The 20,915-nt window shown below is 35.2% G+C and overlaps 1 protein-coding gene across 6 annotated transcripts in view; it reads right to left on the bottom strand.

The window, feature by feature from the left end:
- The window catches only part of Wdr33 (WD repeat domain 33), a 111,912-nt gene that overhangs the window by 47,329 nt on the left and 43,668 nt on the right, over window positions 1–20,915 (bottom strand). For 5 of the 6 annotated variants that reach the window (XM_026388154.2, XM_026388145.2, XM_077802373.1 and 2 more), the window contains exons 3-7: window positions 19,902–19,970; window positions 18,826–18,930; window positions 16,509–16,604; window positions 16,177–16,328; window positions 14,421–14,518 (exon numbers count right to left, since the gene is read on the bottom strand). In XM_026388154.2, the coding sequence (XP_026243939.1) occupies window positions 14,421–14,518; window positions 16,177–16,328; window positions 16,509–16,604; window positions 18,826–18,930; window positions 19,902–19,970 (520 nt within the window). Of the gene's footprint in view, window positions 1–13,852; window positions 13,937–14,420; window positions 14,519–16,176; window positions 16,329–16,508; window positions 16,605–18,825; window positions 18,931–19,901; window positions 19,971–20,915 lie in introns of those variants that run through there. The other variant, XM_026388163.1, reaches the window with a different exon arrangement.

The raw sequence follows: 20,915 nt of genomic DNA on the forward strand, positions 1-20,915 counted from the left end.
TTATAAGGCTTATTGATACCCAATCATAGAGCCTCTGTTTTCTGAGAGCTCCCAATACAAACTCTCTACTCCCTTAGGCCATCCCCAAATTACCCAGTTAAAAGCCCATATCCTATAACAGATTCTTTATAAACCCTAATATTGAAACACTCTGTGGTTTCCTATGGTCTATGTTATTTGCTGCAATGAGTAATAAAATCAACCTTTTCAAGTGTATTCCTGGTTGTCTTTTGCTAAAGGATATTGACATTAGTGTATACTAATGGTAGAATAAAGTTTGACTACATATTCTAGACTTACAAAATGACTCTAAAACATGGTTTTTAAAAAACTTGGCTTATTAATATACGTCTCATAATTCACAAGGAGAGTAGTGCTAGATGATTTTGTGTGTGTGTGTGTGTGTGTGTGTGTGTGTGAGTGTGTGAGAGAGAGAGAGAGAGAGAGAGAGAGAGAGAGAGAATTTTTGTTTAACATTTATTCTTTAGATTTCAGTGGACACAACATCTTTGTTTATATGTGGTACTGAGGATCAAACCCGGGCCGCACGCATGCCAGGCAAGCGCGCTACCGCCTGAGCCACATCTCCAGCCCCTCTAGATGATTTTTTAATATTTAGTTTTTAGTTATAGGTGGACACACAATCTTTATTTTATGTGGTGCTAAGGATCAAACCCAGTGCTTCATGTGTACTAGGTGAGAGCTCTACCTCTAAGCCACAATCCCAGCCCTCTGGATGATTCTGATATACTATTCATCTTCCATTTTGATTTTAATGTCAATACCATACTAAACATTATGAATCATTCAGAAGAAGCATAAAAGTGTTACTGAAAATCACAAGGTAAGACAAAAAATTAAAGTGATCACCTTAAATACTGAAATATTTGGATAATATGTTAGCTTTGAGAAGAAAATGAAGTATCGATACTCTTTCATTGAACGATTTTTTTTCTTTTTGTTTTTTTTTTGTTTTTTTTTTTCATTGAACGATTTTTATTGTTGCTATTGTTGCTAAGAACTAAAACACACAAGACCTTGCACATACTAAGTAACCACTCTATTACTGAGGAACACCCCCAACCCCTGATTTTTTTTTTTTTTTAAGTGTTGATGGACCCTTATTTTATTCATTTATTTGTATGGAGTGCTGAGAATGGAATCCTGTGCCTAAAATGTGTGAGGCAAGTGCTATACCACTGAGGGACAACCTAAGCCCTCACCCCGATATTTTAAACATGCAAATCTCTCATTCGGCACTTCAATGTTATTTCTTTCTCTCTCTCTCTCTCTCTCTCTCTCTCTCTCTCTCTCTCTCTCTTTTTTTTTTTTTTGGTATCAGGAGTTGAACCCAGGGATGTTTAACCATGGAGTCACATTCCCAGCCCTTTTGCGTATTTTCCTTAGAGGCAGGGTCTCACTGAGTTGCTTAAGACCTTGCTAAATTGCTTGAATTCAAAATCCTCCTGACTCAGTCTCCCCAGCCACCGGGATTACACTGTATTCCTGGCTCAATGTTACCTCTATAAGTATCAATAACATCTAGACAGAGGTACAAAAACCAAAATGCTAACTTAGCCCAAATACCAAGTTTCTATAATACAAATTTAGTCTATTATAGACACTAAGCAAGCATTTGGCCAAAAATACACATTTTAGACTTAGGAGCAGAGCTGTGTTTCTACAGTCCAAGCACTCAGGAAGCTAAGGCAAGAGTGCTTGAGCCTCAGAGTTCAAAATCAGCTGGGAAACACAGTGAGATTCCATCTCATAGATAGATAGATAGATAGATAGATAGATAGATAGATAGATAGATAGATACAGACAGACATACATAAACAAACAAGCAGTTGATATTACACAGGCTCATATCAATGAAGCCAAGTACACAGGAAACTAATAAACTATACTTCTTGATTATTCCTACAAAAATATATCAATCATACACACAGACTTTTTAAAGATATTCAATTCATAACTATTTGTTTTATACACACACACATACACACACAGCAGGGGGGAACCTAGAGGTCTAGGGCTATGAACTTAGCTCACTGGGAGGGCACTTGCTTAGTGACAATCTGGATTCAATCACCAGCACCAAAAAAAAAAAAAAAACCACAACCCTGGAGGTTTTAACGCTCAGGGAAATGGTAATCCAAAAGAAGGCCTCTCTATTTGAAAAACAAAAAGGCCAAAAACACATTTTGCAAACTCTAAGATGAGCTTTTAAAAGCCTAGGGGTGGAGGTACAGAAAAAAAAAATCACCATTTCCTACCTCTCAAACAACAGAAAGGTTTCACTCCTAGGGTATGGGAGCACTGGTTAAAAATTATGAGCCTGTTGTGCCAAAATCCTTATGCTTCCTTCCCAGGCCTTGAGAGAGATGAGTTTGGAGCTTCAGTCTAAGATCCCAAATGCTGTCTTCAACGTTTCATTTTTCAAGAACTGACACATATGGGAGTTTGGGCTGAGACAGAAAACTGTCACCTTCACTCCCCTTTATTGGAGTTGCATATATTACAAGCTGATGTCTCTTGTTAAGATTGCCATTACCACTAAATTTTTATGGATCATGAAGACTTGGTAACTTAAACAAGCAGAAGGAGAAATGATTTAAACTCATGTTCTGATGCTTTCATTAAGTTCAAAACCCTGACTTTGATGTAATGAAAACCAGTTGAAAAAAAAATGTTTACAAGTTTGTTCAAAAGAAGATATTTATACAAATAACGTCTGTGTAACTCATGATGCGAAAAGGAAGTGGTGGGTCTCACTTATCCTATATGGTGAATTAGGGTATTAAGGTCTAGTATTCATAAGATCCATTTTAAAATGTTTCTTTCTTTCAGCTGTACTTGCATTAAGCTACTACAAGTAAACTAACAGGAAAACCGAGCCTTCTACTAAATTCAATCTCACCTCTAAATCTCTCAATTTTTAAATTTTAGAAATGTAGAATTATTTCACACATATTTAATTTGGCACATTTAATTCAAATGTGATTCTAATATTATGATGGAGACACTACAATATAATGTTGCATATATTCTCTCCCTAAAGACTACATTTAGGGGATGAGGTTGTGGCTCAGCGGTAGAGCATTCGCCTAGCACAAGTGAGGCGCTGGGTTCGATCCTCAGCACCACATAAAAATAAAGGTATTGTGACCAACTACAGCTAATAAAATATTTTTTAAAAAGACTAAATTTAAAAAAATGATAAACTTTGCCATTTGTAACAATGACAGTTCTCAGCCTGCTTCTATTATCAAAGACTGCAACTCTCTTCCTTCACACTGTCTTTCAAATTTTTCCCATTTCACTGGGTTTAATTTCTAATACATGCTTCCTAAATAAAAAACACATAATCATGGGCTGGAACTGTGGCTCAACAGTAGCACATTTGCCTGGCATGTGTGAGGCACTGAGTTCGATTCTCAGCACCACATATAAATAAAATAAAGATCTATCAACAACTAAGAGAAAAAAAATTTTAAGTATAATCTTATTTCAAACTGTTTAAAAGTCTAAGACGAAAAGTCAAAAACTATATTTAGGGCTGTGATGTGCCTCAGTGGTATAATGCTTGCCCAGTATGTGTGAAGTACTAGGTTCAATCCTCAGCACCACATAAAAATTAAATAAACCAGGCACTGTGGTACACGCCAGTAATCCCAGTGGAGGATTGCAAGTTCAAACCCAGCCTCAGCAAAAGCAAGGCGCTAGCAACTCAGTGAGACCCTGTCTCTAATAAAAATACAAAATAGGGCTGGGGATTTGGCTCAGTGGCCAAATGCCCCTGAGCTTAATCCCCAGTACCACATCCCCATCAAAAAATTAAATAAATTAATTTTTTAAAAAACAATTCTGGCAGAGCACAGTGGCTCACGCCTGTAATCCCAGCTCCTCAGGAGGCTGAGACAGGAGTTCAAGGCAGCCTTGGCAACTTAGTAAGAACCTGTCTCAAAATATAAAATAAAAAGGGATGCGAATGTGGCTTAGTGATAAAGCAATCTACATTCAATTACCAGTATCAAAACAACACAAAACCCCACAAATCAATTTTAAAGGGTTTCTTGTTTTCTGCAGTACTAAGGATGAAACCCACAGACTCATGTATGCTAGGCACATTCTTTATCACTGAGCTACACCTGAGCTACTTTTTTAAAATTTTGAGACAGAGTGTTGCTAAGTTCACCCAGACTGACTTCAGACTTACAATTCTCCTTCCCAAATATTTGAGACTAGTGTGCACCACTGTGTCCAACTTCATTAAGGTCTTTTGTAACAATTGACTTAGTGATTCCTCTGCTAGAACTGAATAAACCAAATAAAATGCCTAATAAATATTCTTGAATCTGTTTAAATAAATATTTCATCTTGACCCAGAAGATCTTTGGTAATTTACATTCACATAAAAAATATTCAAACTGTAATCATTGGAAAACTGGGAATGGAACCACCTTTTGACCCAGCTATCCCACTCCTTGGTCTAAACCCAAAGAACTTAAAAACAACATGCTACAGGGACACAGCCACATCAATGTTTATAGCAGCACAATTCACAATAGCTAAATTGTGGAACCAACCTAGGTGCCCTTTAGATGAATGAATAAAGAAAATGTGGTATATGTACACAATGGAGTATTTTTCAGCATTAAAAGAGAGTAAAATCATGGCATTTGCAGGTAAATGAAGTTGGAGAATATCATGCTAAGTGAAGTTAGCCAATCCCAAAAAAACAAATGCAGAATGTTTCTCTAAGAATACTAATTCATAATGGGGTTGGGTGGGGGAATATGGGAGAATTAGATGAACTCTAGATAGGGCAAAGGGGAAGGGAGGGAGCATGGGGGTAGGAAAAATGGTAGAATGAGATAGATATCATTACTCTAAGTACATGTAGGAAGACACAAATGGTGTGACTCTATTTTGTGTACAACCAGAGATATGAAAAATTGTGCTCTATATGTGTAATATGAATTGTAATACATTCTGCTGTCATATATAACAAAAAACTTTTAAAAAGTATTCAAACTGTGAGACTAATAATATCCTCAAAAGTCAGACTGATAATACACTTGAAAAAAAGATGTACATGCTAGGCATGGTGGTACATGCCTGTAATCCCAGGGGCTGAAAGGCTGAGGCAAGAGGATCATGAGTTCAAAGCCAGCCTCAGCAAACTTAACAAGGTGCTAAAGTAACTCAGTGAGACCCTGTCTCTAAATAAAATCTGGATCCAATCCATAGGGATCCCACACTCGTGGGATGTGGCTCACTGGTTAAGCACCTCTAGGTTCAATCCCTGGTACCAAAAATAATAACAATAATAAAGTACATGATATAGTCTATATAAATTTCTGAAAACAAAATGATGTGATTAGCCAGACATGGTAATCCCAGTAGCACTAATCAACTCAGTGAGACCCTATCTGTAAATAAAATACAAAATAGAGCTAGGGATGTGACTCAGTGGTCGAGTGTCCCCCAAGTTCAATACCTCGTACTAAAAAAAAGAAAAAACAAGATCTGATTACACCATTAGAAAAAATTATGAAGTATTAATAACCAAACCTTAGAAGTACTTACTTAACATTTACGGCCTACAAAAAAGATATTTAAAACTGCATACTATGCCATATGACTTCAAGAAGGAACCAGGATTTAAATTAAAAAATCATTAAACTAAAAAATGTTATTATTTTTTTTAAAGCTTGTTTGTAGTGGACAGAATACACTTATTTCTTTTTATGTGGTCTACGGATTGGATCCAGTGCCAAATGTGCACGGCAAGCACTATGCCACTGAACCACAGCCCAGCCCCATTCTTTAATTTTAATATCATCCTAATTTGTTGGCATCCCTTGGTCAGACCACACAAAATCAACTTGGAGAACAACAGAGAGAAATGAAAAATAATTTAATGAAAAAAATCTTTCATTCTAAGGAAACTACCTAATAAAATGTTAGAGTGGGAAAAGGGCATGAAGGAATCTTTGGGTTACTTAAGATATTCTACATCTTCTCTAGAGGTGGTTAGATAGCTATATAAATGTGTATAAGGGGCTGGGGATGTGGCTCAAGCGGTAGCACGCTTGCCTGGCATGCGTGTGGCCCGGGTTCGATCCTCAGCACCACATAAAATAAAAGATATTGTGTCTCTCAAAGGGGAATTGCATAGAAATGGAGACCCTCATTGTTATACAAAATTACATATAAGAGGTTGTGAGGGGAATGGGAAAATAAACAAGGAGAGAAATGAATTACAGTAGATGGGGTAGAGAGAGAAAAAGGAAGGGGAGGGGAGGGGATGGGAGGAGAGGGAGGATAGTAGAGGATAGGAAAGGTAGCAGAATACAACAGTTACTAGTATGGCATTATGTAAAAATGTGGATGTGTAACCGATGTGATTCTGCAACCTGTATTTGGGGTAAAAATGGGAGTTCATAACCCACTTGAAGCTAATGTATGAAATATGATATGTCAAGAGCTTTGTAAGGTTTTGAACAACCAATAAAAAAAAATTTCTCTGTCTCTCTAAATAAAAAAGTGTATAAATATATTATGCAATAAATTTAAGATAAATGATTAAAATATAAATATTTAAAAATTTTTAAAGACTAGGATTTGGGGCTGGGGATGTGGCTCAAGCGGTAGCACGCTCACCTGGCATGCGTGCGACCCGGGTTCGATCCTCAGCACCACATACCAACAAAGATGTTGTGTCCGCCGAGAACTAAAAAATAAATATTAAAAATTCTCTCTCTCTCTCTCTCCTCTCTCTTTAAAAAAAAAAAAGACTAGGATTTTGAGGCTCACATTCACTATATTTTGAAGAATAAGAGTTAATAATGTTATCTTATATTTCAACAAAGAGAAGGTGGCCACAACTCCCTAATCTTATCCATTTAATCTACTGTAATAAATGTGTCCACATGCTTGACATTCAGGTATTGGTGGTCCCTAAAACAAAACTAGTGTTAACAGACAGCCTAATTCAAATTACCCATCCAAAAAGGTAATGACTTCAATAAGCTAATCATGGCACAATTTCACAGAACAGTTCATTCTCTTTCTATAGGAAAACAATTACATCCAAGCATGATGTCCTGTATTTTCTGCATCCTTCCATGTTCCAGACCTATACAAACCCTTTAAATCTGAAAATAATCTGAAGTCTATTTTGACCAAATTGAATGCTAAACTTCCCTTTACTGTTCCTCATGGTTTCCAGATCCTTCCCCATTCTAATCAACTCACCTCAAAAATGAACCTTACTATTCTAAACACCTATTTCTACTAAATGGAGAAAAGAGCCCACAACAATTATCTAAAACCCAGTATTGTTTTAATATGCTCTCTAATAAGCCAGACTTAAACTGTGGTTAAAAACTGAAATGCAGGACTCTGCGTTTATACCTAAATTTTACATTTTATGTTTTTAAATTTCTATTCATTAAATTTAATATTAAGAAATCTTCTCAAATCCTGAAAACTAGTAAATTTTTGCTTGTTATAAATATGCAAAGGAAGGCATTTAGATTTATACAAATGTCACACAATAGCCAAGAAAAGAATCTTACCACACTCTCTGTATACTTGCCTCACAGGAAAGAAACATCCAGTGGAGACTTACTTTGGAAATGACCCTTCACTTATGCAGCTACAAAACCACATTCCTCCCTCATGATCTATTCATTAGTTTAAGATTGGCTGTGGTCAAGCTACTTTATCCTTGACACCTCCAGTTATCCCATAAAACAGAACTACTTTAGCATGACTTACTTCAAACCACTGTATCTCAATGGAAGCACTAATGTGCCTTAGGGAGCATTATGAAAAGACTATTTTTTTCTCAGAGCTTTTTTATTGTATGTGTCTTTGTGTGTGTGTGTGCTTATGTGTGTGCACATCTTTTTTGAAAGTACCACATACTATAAGTACTTTTTAGGCATTGCTGAATTTTTGTTTGTTTTGATTCAGTACTAAAAACCATGAAGGGCTAGAAGTGTAGCTCAGTGATAGAGTGCCAGCCTAGCATGTGCAATCTCTGGCACCAAAAAAAATTTTTTCAGTGAGGGGAAAATGTGACTGAATAAAAAAACAGCATTCATTTTATTACTTCACTTCCTCTATTTTTTACCTTTATTTTTTACCCTACTATATTCTTTTTTTTTTTTTTGTGGGGTTTATGGTGAAGTATTTTTTTTTTTTTTAGAGAGAGAGAGAGGGAGAGAGAGAGAGAGAGATAGAATTTTCAATATTTATTTTCTAGTTCTCGGCAGACACAACATTCTTGTTGGTATGTGGTGCTGAGGATCGAACCCGGGCCGCACGCATGCCAGGCGAGCGTGCTACCGCTTGAGCCACATCCCCAGCCCTACCCTACTATATTCTAATTATATATTTTATAAAAGGCTCCTCTACCCATTAAAAATGAAAAAGCCAGCACACGGTATATATTACCTAATATATTTTATCAGTCTTCCCAAAGGTCAGAGTTTCAACTTTAAAAACAATCAGGAACCTATAACAAGGTAACTAATTGGTCAAAATGAAGACGATGACCACAGGATATTTAATAGATGCGAACCTCTAAAGGCTCTTGCTGAAAACCGCTTCAATTATTAATCAGAATTTTGTTGCTATCACAAAAGTAAAATCCTTATATCAAAATGGGGGGGGGGGCATGGGAAAAATGGAGGAACTTTGGGGAAAGGAGAGGAAGAAAAGGGGAAGGTGCATGGGGACAGGAAAGATGGTGGCATGTGATAAACATCATTATCCTAGGTAAATGTATGACTGCACTTATGTATATTACATGACGTACAACCAGAGAAATGAAAAGTTGTGCTGCAATTGTGTACATGAATTAAAATGCATTCTGCTATCATATAAACCCAATTAAAATTAACTATTTTATAAAAAAAACAGTATCTGGTACTGGCTCCTAACTCTTAATTAAAACACTGGATCCTATGGTAGCAGCAGGCATCTCTGCGATCCCAAGAAAACCACATATTTCTCTTCAACACATTTTTGGCATATTATATACCAGATTTTAAGTAAGCCCAGAGATGGAAAAAACAAAGCCCAACATAAAAATTTAAAACAATTCCTATAAAAACATGAATGTAATACAAAATATTTCAGGACCCTACCACACCAATTTCCTCAAAGGTTTTAGAAGCTATTTTAAGCCTTTCTCCCCATAACACACCCAGGTAATTATTTACATAAGAGAACCTACCACAAATACGATCCAATCTTTTCAGGAGAGCAGAGAAGAAAGAGTCACATAAACTCTTCCTCAAAATAAGGAACTACAGATAAGAAAACAGGTCTCTATATGTAAAATGGATCCACATGGTTGTCTGTATGATTAAATGAGATGTACCTGAAATGCTTTTAATATTAAAAAGCGACATGTCTGTGGATGGAGCTATTCTGCTATGACCCAAACTTTAAAGGAAGCAGAGAATTTTTGTTTTTTACCTTAAAGAGAATGTTTTGTAAGATCTTATAAAAATAAGTACTTCAATAAATAAAATTATTTCCAATGAAAAGCAACCACAGTTTCTCAGTACACGGAGGTTGTGTGAAAGTAACTTTAAACAGTTCAAAAACATACTGCTGAACCAAAAGATCTCTATAGCAGAATTTATCCTATTTAGTAAAAATCACAGTCAAGTATAATCAGGAAGGGGCGCAGAGAGACTTTTTAAGCTGTGTAGTGAGTACTCAGGCTTCGTTTCTTCTCTGTGCTACATTTCAAAAATGAAAACAAACCTTACCTCCTGAATAAGTCCTTCAGTGTATTTACATAAACTAGCAAATAAATACCTATAGCCCATTTGCAGTTTGAACAGTTCACTGTGGTTTAATGTTTTCGTAGTAAGTATGTCCTATGTTCTAAACCTATATGGACAGGTTTATAGAAGACTATTAAATGGAAGACATAATCAGTTCCCTCTGCCCCATACCTTCTCTTCCCCATTAAAATTTTTATTTCATAATTCTGTCGGTACAGCTCAGGGAGACACTAAATCCATGCTGACATTCCTTTTAAAACACTGAATGTAGGTCAGTGGTAGAACATTTGCCTAGCACACTAATAGCATGGCTCTGGGTTCAATCCCCAGCACTGAAAACAAACCCCCACCCCCAATTCCAACACACAAACAGGAAGTGGGTAAAAGTATAAACTCTTAAGAGTGTAATGCCTCTCATTCCGTGGCAGTTTTAAAGTTGAGCTGCTATGGTAAATTACCGGGCCCTCTCACTACTTGAATATGGAATATGTGCACAGAGAAAGGAAGTAAAACATCGCACTTTACAGTTGAGTGAAAATGCAATGCCTTAAATAAAATAGTATTTTAAATTGGCAAAAAAAAAAAATGCTTTCAGTATTCTGATTCCATATTTTCAACCTTCTAGCAGGAAGTGATCTGCTTCCCTCCTAAGTTGGCAACAGTGTACCTCTAACATAACTCTTCTCCCATGTTTATCCAACATCTTCAAACTTAGTGATAATTTCTTACTTTACCTATAAAACTTTAAGAAGTGTGTGTGGGGGGGTCCATACCATACAAAAAAATCTTCTATCTAGAGAGTTTGCATATAGTATATGCTCATAATATCTAAGTATATAGTCTAATGATGCTATTACAAATGCACAAATATCAGTAACCTATGTTTCTGAATCCCAGTCCACAAACTGACTGCCTTAATTTATATGGGGGGAGGGAGGGTGGGAGGAGAGAAGGACAAATATGTGCAAACTCTGGTGATTTACACATGTGTCTATAGTGCTGGACATACACATGGTGTTCTCATGCTGCAGTGTATTCAATTTCATAAATGTCTATTTTTTTCAATCTGTAAATCAACCAACAAATCCTTTTGCATAGCAAATCTCTCAACAATACAACTATGTCCATTTTAAAACATAGAAAACATTACTTTTCTCTTGTATAACTTCCTCCTTTTCCAAAAAGTGTTAAGAACAATCTCAGAAATGACACTATAAAGCAATGGTAAATTCTGAGCTCAAAAGTATGGGAACCATGGCTCTGGTATAAGAACACTGTATGCTTAAAGCTGAAATACAGCACAGAAGACATGACTGCTATATTTGAATGCTTCATGTGCTGCTCCTTGTAAAAGAGACTGTGTGATTCATTCTTTCTTTTTCTTTTTTTTTTTTTTTTTTGGTATTCCAAAGGCAAGACAAGTTGTGAGAGGCTGATTTCTGATATAAGAGAAGAACATTCTGAAAATTAGAGCTGTCTAAAACCAAGAGGGGGGTGTATGAGGTTGTGAATACTATGTCACTCAAATTGTTCTTTTGTGTGTTTTTTTTTTTTTTTTAAGTACAAGACTGGTTTTTACGGATGATGCAGAAAACATAAGTATGTGATAAAAAAAAAAGTGCTGTACTATATAAATCCAAAACTCCCTTTGAGTGTTCTTGAATTTTTAAAATACTTAACCCTAAAAGTTAGGGCCTGATGTACAAATGAACAATGCAAAGGATATGCTTGCCTGCCAGATGCTAAAATCTATGTGGACAACAAGCATCACCCTTAATATTGGAAAGCTAACACTTCAAAAGGTTAGAACACCCAGTCACTATTTGACTTTGATCCAATTTTCTTTATCCAAGTAGAGCTAAGTAGAGTTCTCCTCTAACTTTATTTGAATAGTTTCATGCCATCCTTGAGACAACTATATATCTACCATCCCTCTGATTCCCAATCCACCAAGTGGAGGACAGCAAATCTCTTAGATTTGTAAAATTTACAAATGGGAGGAAAGAAAGAAAATGGATAACTGGACTCTACTAACTCTTCTACAGCAGACTTGGTATCAGAACTATTTGATGATACAATCAACTTAGTTTAGTATATTCATATTTGTCTCACTCCTTGAGGTATTAACAAACAATTATGATTATAAAGCCAGTAGAATATTTTGTTCAAGGAAGCAAGACATCAATAAGCACTTGCCTACCATGTGTGAGGCCCTGGGTACTCAGCCTCACATATAAATAAGTAAATAAGTAAGTAAGTAAGTAGGTAGGTAGGTAAACAAATAAATAAATAAATGTCCATTAACAACTAAAAAATTATTTTTTTTTAAAGGCATGTAGGAGAAAATGGGTGCTGGCTGGCAAAATAGCTACAGAGAGCTTGCCTAGCATGTACAAGGCCCTGGGTTCAATCCCTAGTAACACCAAATAAGAAAAGAAGGAAAGAAGGAAGGGTCCTTATATACAAAACTGAACACTCTTTTAATATAGACATTAGTATATTTTAAGTTACACTAAATATTATAATAGGTAATCATTCAGTATCCTCTTAACTTGTATCTAAATTTACCTGAAATAAAATCTGAAAATTTTTAATTACTAGCTAATATTTCCAATATACTCTAAATTTCAGGGGAAAATTCTTAAGCACTATTTTAAAACAGCTGCAAAATTGAATAACTTTTCACTGGCATAAAAAACTGAAAAATGTTATCATATAATAGATTTTCTACTTTGGTAAAAGCAGAGGACCTTCAGATCAGACCTGTCAGAATAGTCCATTATAAAATTAACTGCTCTGATCCCTTAGAATTATATTAAACAGAATTATTACCTCTATACTTCTAAAGACATTCAAAACGTAGAAAATGTTGTTTGTCTTATTTCTTTATAACATCTAAGAGTTATTGTTAAGTAACAGTAAGAAAATATACATTAGTATGGCATTAAGATAGAATTAAGTGACAAAAGATTCTAGCTCTGAATCTGAACCATTTTACTATCAACATGTCACTTTAAACCTTCTGGGTCATGGAGCTCATCCACAATATAACTCAGAAGAGATGACTTTAAATAATCCATCTTGTTCTCAAGTTATACAATAAAATGACATTCATGCTGAGTACGTGATGGGCACATACCTATCATACACATGAGCATATGATAGGTTCCATATCCTTATGCTAGCTATAGTAACACAGTCCTGTGGATGAATCTATACAAATATGCAAAGCCAGGAAAGTAAAGGTAAATGGGATCAAAAACACTGGCTCAGAATATGGGTTAAAATATCACTAAGGTCCTTTTCTTATCTAGAAATCATTATCATATGTTGCAAATAAAGCTCGAAAAGTTGTTTAAAAAAAAAAAACTTATGAATCCATCAAGACAACTAACTCTGCTGCCTCTTTAACATAAAGGGGAATCTCTTGAATAGGAATTTCCTAACACCCAGTATCTGTAACACCTATTCTCCTACTCGGCAATTATGTATCAGAGGAAGATGTTACTTTTGTGGCACACCGAAATCATGGATATGGTCAGTATGGATTTAAACTAAGCAATTGAAAATACTACCTTTTTAGGAAAGAATAAACTAACAGGATTTAATTGGAAGGATAATACTGTTGTTGTGATGTTTGTACTGCATATATGTAACAGATAATTCCCTAACTCTAATACTACTGAACTCATATAAATGATGTTGATGAAATGCTAATATTTTGGCATTGGCAAACTGTTAACAAAAGTCCCACTTTATAAAGTCCAGTAAACTAACAAAGTAATGAAAAATGGCCCAGGTGAAAATATATATTTTTATAGGGTAAAAGCAATTCATATATGTTTATTGTAATTATGGAATCAATAAATGTAAATAAGCAATCCTTCCCAATCTACATATGGGCAATGTCATACAAATATATGTTCCGCTAAATAAATCAACACTGAGAAGTGTAGTTGTTGAGACCTCTCTTTTGGGGGCTAATTTATTTTTGCAATAAGACTTCCAGGAGATGAAAGTACAGTGGTGCATGCCTTTAATTCCAGCTACATAAAAAATAAAAAGGGTTAAGGGATGCAGTTCAGTTCTGAGTGCCCCTGGGGGTTAACTTCTTAGTACTGAGGGAAAAGGAAAAAGAAAGAACAAGACTACAGTGTGAGTATGTTGAGAAAGTTATCTTCAGTACAAGACAAGAAAAGGAATACAGCCCTAAAAGAGGCATAAAGTCAAGCAAGGTGGGCTGGGGCTGTATATCAATGGTAAAATACTTGAATAGCATGTATAAGGTCTTGGATTCACTTTCCAGTACTGGGAGGAAAAAAACACACACACAACCAAGCAAGTAATGGTAGAAATGATAGAGAGGGGACTCTTGTATTTAATTTAAAGCTGAAAGAATTCAAAGATATTAGTAGTAAAAATCTATAAAATGTTTGTGAACTAGAGAAAGTGAGTTTGGGTTTCTTTAAAGAGCCTGACTAAGATGGTGTACATGTGAAAAACTTGAATGGAGATGTAAGCTGTTATTGTGGTATTGTGATGATTTAACCACAAATGCCTTCCCTATTTAAATATTCTAATCAGTACTGTTAGTACACATACCTCGGAGAATTCTTTCCTCATGGCAACGAAGAAAGTCCCAGATTCTAACAGTGCCGTCATCAGAGCATGTAGCAAATTTATTATCCGTGGGTGAGAAACTGTTACGTGAAGACACACAGCAGGGGAAAGAAGTCAGCATTTAACAGATTATCTGTGCTTCTCAGACAGGGAAAAATAAAAACACTGTGCTGCATTATAAAAAGGAAAGGAAGTATCCAGTGAAGAAGCCCTTAAAGAGAATGTTGACAACACACGCATCTCATCAAAAGAAGACTTCAACTGAGTAGTTGTTTCAGTTTTCAATCATCAATATTCACATAATTTTAGCAGTGTATTGTCCTAATGCTACCCATGCTCCTCTTAGCGTATTTCCAACCATACCAGCAAAACAAAGGGAGCTGTTTTAAGTGTTGAAACTCAATATTTGTACAATATTCCTGCATATAGTCATTTAAATCACACAGGAATACTGTTCAAAAAAATCATATCAGTTTCTGTCTCAGACACTTTGTGGAATGATAAACTTAAGAGCAAGCTACTAAAGATCAAATTGTAAACATTCCTACATACAATGTTTCTCGTTTATTTAAAAGAGCTGTGGAAAAATGTTCACATCTTCCTGCCAAGCTAGCAAATGAATGTTGTACCCTTGGAGGAAAACTTTAAAATAGGGACATTCAAATTTGTGTTTAAAGCCAAAGAATCTGTTGCAAAAAAGGAAGCCAGTTTTACTTCCCAGTAGTGAAAGACCATCGAGTTGATCTCAACTCTAAGAATTCCCTTGAACTTCTGAATCTTAAAGAAAGGACCAACTGGGAAAACTCGAATTATGGGCATGACACTAAGGTCAAATCTATAAAGCAGAAGCACATATATCCAACAATTTTTGTGATTCTGAAAATAGAAACAAGTGACTGCAGTGGATGGTGTTTCCATAGAGTCAACCTCCTCTCACACATAGGTGGCACAACCTTAAAGAATGCTGCTTAACTTTATTCTGAGGCTGCAGCAATTCTTCAGGCTTCTTTTTGTAACTTTTTCCCCCAGTTTTACTATACATATCTCATTGATATGTAAAACATACAACTCACTGAAAATATTAAACTCCACTTATTATACATTTGCACAGCTGATGTTAACAGAGAATCAGAAGAAAAGGTCCTAGAGTCTTCTTGACAAAGGTCTGCTTAGAGCTGCAAAGCTTGAAGAACCCATTCATTAACCCATTAATGTTTGCCACATCCAGAGAGTTATCTGTGAGGGTTTATAGTCCTATACTTCGCTTTTGAAGTCATGGCATAGCCAAGCCAACCAGGTCTTCACTTAAGCCTTTTTTTCTTGTAATTTGTGTGAATTCTGAAGGTGTTTTCTGAAGGCTTTAGATTTTATTCAGTTGTATGATTAAAGACTGAATTCTTTATTTGGAATGAAATATTCTTGTCTTACACAGTAGATAATAAAAAGGAATAACGTATACACATTATTAACCATAAATGAAAAGAGAAAACCAGTGCAAAATGCGGCAGACAATACATCTCTAACATATTGCAAAGGCTGATACCAGGACAACACTACTTCAGAAAGGTGCCAGCAAAATGGTGAATGTGTGAAAACAAGGAAAAATATTGTGTTTATAGGGTGCAGAAAGTTTCCCAGAATCTGACAGAGCCCATGCATCTCTGCACCCAGAATACACTTAGAGAATAATTTAACCATGACAATAGGGACTACAGAAAATGGTATATTGTGTATAAACCTGGCCTCTCTAATCGCCTCCTTATGTGCCTGGAACATCTTGACGTTGTTCATGTTCGACTGCCAATATTTCACATATCCTCCATGGTCTGCTGTCAACATCCACATGTCATTATGTGACCAAGTCATGGCCCTCACTGGGCTATCATGAGCCTGGGAAAAAAGAAAATATCTGTAAGTTACTATCTCAAATAACATATGACCAAAGGCTTATAGGAGCATGTATTAACTCAGCAATAAATCATCCAACTGTAAACTTTCACAATGCGAGTAAGTGCCAATCTCAGATTCCTTACAGTACCACAGCATGAGCTACCAACTGATTAGTATTACCTGTAATATTGTTTCAAAATTGAAAGTGAGTCCATTCCACAATGTGAACTCTCCACTAGAAGCTCCAGTGACCAACCGTCTTCCTTCTGGAGTCCACTGTGGAGGAGGAAAAAAATGACAGGTTACACATGGGCAACTTCACTCATTTTTTTTTTTTTTAATTTACAAAGGTTTTTTTTTTTTTTTTTAACACATCAAGTAATCAATATTAAGTTGACAATACTTTCACTTAGTGGAGCTCCATTTATAAGCAAGTATTTTGTCAGAAAAGAATCTGTATTGACACCATGCGGGGAAAGTACATTATGAAGAAACAAATACACACTAAATTACAAGCACCTATGTACTCTAAAAAGCATTTCAAAATAAAATGCACCATATTCCTAGGCTACATAGTAGATTAACATAAATAAGGTTGTTGGTCACCAAAAAAATTCAACAACTAATGAAAGAGTTGATGTCTTAGAACTGCTACACAACTAATGCAGGCAGAAAGTTATCAAGATTTTATTTTTAAAAAAAATTTTTTTTTTTAAATAACAAGATAATAGTAAGTACCAAGTTAAGGGTACCAAATGTCTTCTACAAATAAACATACTCAAAATATTGGGTTAAGCTCTCTGCCATTCACAGTGCCAAATCTTATGCTGATCTACTCCCAAACCATTAAAACCACAACTAATATTACAAATGTTTTAATTTACAATATGCATACTGAACCAAATCTGTGATGAGCTACATAACTCAAAACATTCACAATGTTCTTTTTGTTTTGTTTTTCCCAGTCTATACAATGGATTACAAACTAATTTTCCTTACAGGATGTAAATAAATAAAATCTCAAAATAACAATCCTATTTTTTAAAACAAAAAGTATGTCAAGGACTTGAAAAATAGAAGTAAACCTATAGAAATAGCAAGACAAAATACATAAAATGAACACTATTTGGTAGATTACACAAATATGTGACAATTTGAGGTTTTATTGCTTATCTATATAAATCATAAATCAAGATTTATGATTATTATGAATGAAATCTGCCTACTTTCCCATTACTATCAGTCAACAATGCTTACAACTAAACTTTAGATACAGAAACTGCAGTGTTCATTTCTTAATATCTTTAGGCTGCTTGAATTTTATTTCAAGATGGTTTTCTGTATTTTCTTTTTAAAAGAAGGATATTAAAATTAGCTGTACAGTACAACCCACTGACCAAATCTCTTGATAAAAAAAAATACTATATACTAGTTGGTTCTACTTACACAAAAATGATCTTTAATGATATAATAATGGTATCTAAAGCAAATAGGAGGCTTAAGACCAACTGCAACAATTTCTATGTAGCTCAAAATAGCATCTTTCAATCCCTCCCAGGTCTCCTTTCTATCTGCACACCTCTTATATCAAATCTGCTTATTCTTTTAATTTGCCATTAATGTCTGTCATGACTCTTTTTTCTTCTCCCCCCGCCCGTACTTTATTTTTCAATTGTTGTTTGCTCAATGTTGACTATTAATCATTGTACAACTCTGAATACAGCTAATCAACAAGTACATTTTTAGGAAATGGAATAATCAAAATACAAAGAATATTATTATGCTATCATCTACAGGAATATTAACTGAATGCCTGGAAAATGGAGATGAGAAAATGTTTTACTACAAATCCCTCAAAATTTTAAATTTTTAAGCCATGTGAATTAATGACTGACTGTAAAACTATATTTTAAAATTTCGTTGTTGGGGCTGTAGCTCAGTGGCAGAGCACTTGCCTTGTATGTGTGAGGCACTGGGTTCAATCCTCAGCACCACATAAAATAAACAAATAAAATAAAGGTATGCTGTCCATCTACAACTACAAAATAATTTTTTTTTTAATTTTTTTCCAGTGAAAGTGTATTGAGCATCTACTATATTCCTTCATGGAGCTGACAAGTATGAACCACACAATTCTTCAGTTACATTCATGCATTTTCCTTCCTTGTAACTATTAACACCTAGGGATTTTTCATTTACTCGGGGTGCTGCTTTTCTAAAGTAACAAAAGCATTCTTATTGAAGGATAAGTCTGTAACTTTATATCTAAGGAAACTGCAATATGAAGAAAAACAATTGAAACTGAAAAGTCAGTTTACTAAATGTGGACACTTTGGATAAATAATTATTTCAAGATAAAATTTATGTAAAATAAACTAATTATTATCCCAGACCCACATTTAAGTTAATGTTTGATTTTTGTTTTGTCAAATACATTCGCAGACTAACACAGGATTAATTTTTCAAAACATAAATAAATATCCAACAGAATACTTACCCTGACAACAAATACTGGACACTTTACTTTATTTGTTGATGTCCGAACAAATTTTGTTGTTACTGCATTCATAGGATTATTTAACATTCCTATAGGTGGAACCAGCTGCAAAACAAGAAAACTGTGTTTTCAGAAGTCCTGATTACACTCAGGGCAGAAACCATGCCATGGCAAGGTAATTTCAGCATCTAAAATTCAGAGCAGGCTTGGTGGCTCACACATTTAATTCCAAATGCCCGAGAGGCAAAAGGATCACAAATCTTAGGGCAGCCTGGGCAACTTAGGGGGACCCTGTCTCAAAATTTAAAAAATAAAATGAGTTGGAGGTGCAACTCAGTGGTAAAACACTTTTGGGAAAGAAGAGGTGGGAGGGGAGGGTAAAGGATGAATTCAGGACTACAAGACTTTTTAAAAACTATTGTAATAAAAGGAAGATTGTGAGTTCGAAGCCAGCCTCAGCAAATGGGAGGCACTAACCAACTCAGTGAGACCTTGTCTCTAAATAAAGTTCAAAAAAGGACTGGGGATGTGGCTACACAGTGGTTGAGCACCCCCTGAGCTCAATCCCTGGTACTCAGAAAAACCCCACTATTGTAATATAACTAGTTTGTGTTAATTAAAAGAAGAAAAGTGAGATATGGGAGGGTAAACACCAGTTATTATTAAACAAAACCCATCACAGATTATCAGATGTTCTTGATTACTCCTTAAAGTCAACCCCATTAAACATGTTCACACTGGTTTAAAGTTTAAAATTTCGAAATTTTAAGTTTCAAGTCTTAAATTAACTTTCCTATTACAAGACTTTTGGTTCAATATTTTGTTGAACAGTGCTTTACATCCCAAATCAACAGTTCATCCATCATGTCTTTTAATAAAAGAAATATTTAAATAGAGACAAAATATAATCCATGATTCATACAAATGTGTTACATTACCCTTTCAGAAACCTTTTAGTATAATTATAAAAATGCAGAAAGAAAAGAACATTGTGAACTTGAATTCACCTATTTTTAGGCTTAAATGTCAAAGCAAAGAAATTTTTATTCAGCTTATATGACCTGTCTTATACTTACATCATTATAATAACCTGCATCAGGCTGAATTGCCCTCATATCTCTCTGGTCTCTTTGCCATATTCTATTCTGTTAAAATAAACAAACAGATCAGTTAATAAGTATAGGTCTCATTATCAATGTGAAATTAATTATTAACAAAATGTAAGGTATATTAAATGAGGAGAAAACAAAAAATGTTATTTTCTAAGGGCTGGGGGTGTAGCTCAGTGGCAGAGTGCTTGCCTAGCATGTATGAGGCCATGGGTTCAATCCCAGAACCACCAAAAAAAAAAAAAAAAAGTTATTTTCTTTTTTTTTGGGGGGGGGGGGAGGGAGAGAGAGAGAGAATTTTTAATATTTTTTTTTTAAGTTCTCGGCAGACACAACATCTTTGTTGGTATGTGGTGCTGAGGATCGAACCCGGGCCACACGCATGCCAGGCGAGCGCGCTACCACTTGAGCCACATCCCCAGCCCCCAAAAAAGTTATTTTCTAAAACAGAATCCAGAGCAGACCAAAAACTAATCAATATTAACAGTAATGTTAGAAAGTTAAGGAAAATAAAGAATAAGAAAAAAAGTAGGGCTGATAGAAGTTTAGGCTGACCCCTACCTTGCTTTTATTTACCATCTCAGAGTTGCTTCCACCCTATAATAGGATCTCAACCTTAATTAGAGTCCTTTTTACAACTAGAAGTCTCTTATTATTTCATATACACTGGAGGTTTAACAAATGCTTTAAGGTTGGCCTGAATATTAAAGTACCTTATTTTGATCTGTTATGAACTTTGAGAACAAACTCAATATTTATCATATCTTTATATTTAAGTGGTGCTGAGGATGCAACCCAGTGACTCATGCATACTAGGCGAACACTCTACCACTTGGCCACAACCCCAGTCTGAGAACAAAGTCAATTTCTAAAGTGAAGTTCTACCTTAAATAATTTTGCAAAAGATTACTCATGCACCAATTTTTTAAAAAGTGAATTGAGGGCTGGGGATGTGGCTCAAGCAGTAGTGCGCTCGCCTGG

This window comes from Urocitellus parryii, chromosome 1 (genome assembly GCF_045843805.1).
Source record: "Urocitellus parryii isolate mUroPar1 chromosome 1, mUroPar1.hap1, whole genome shotgun sequence".
NCBI classification, from domain to species: Eukaryota; Metazoa; Chordata; class Mammalia; order Rodentia; family Sciuridae; genus Urocitellus; species Urocitellus parryii.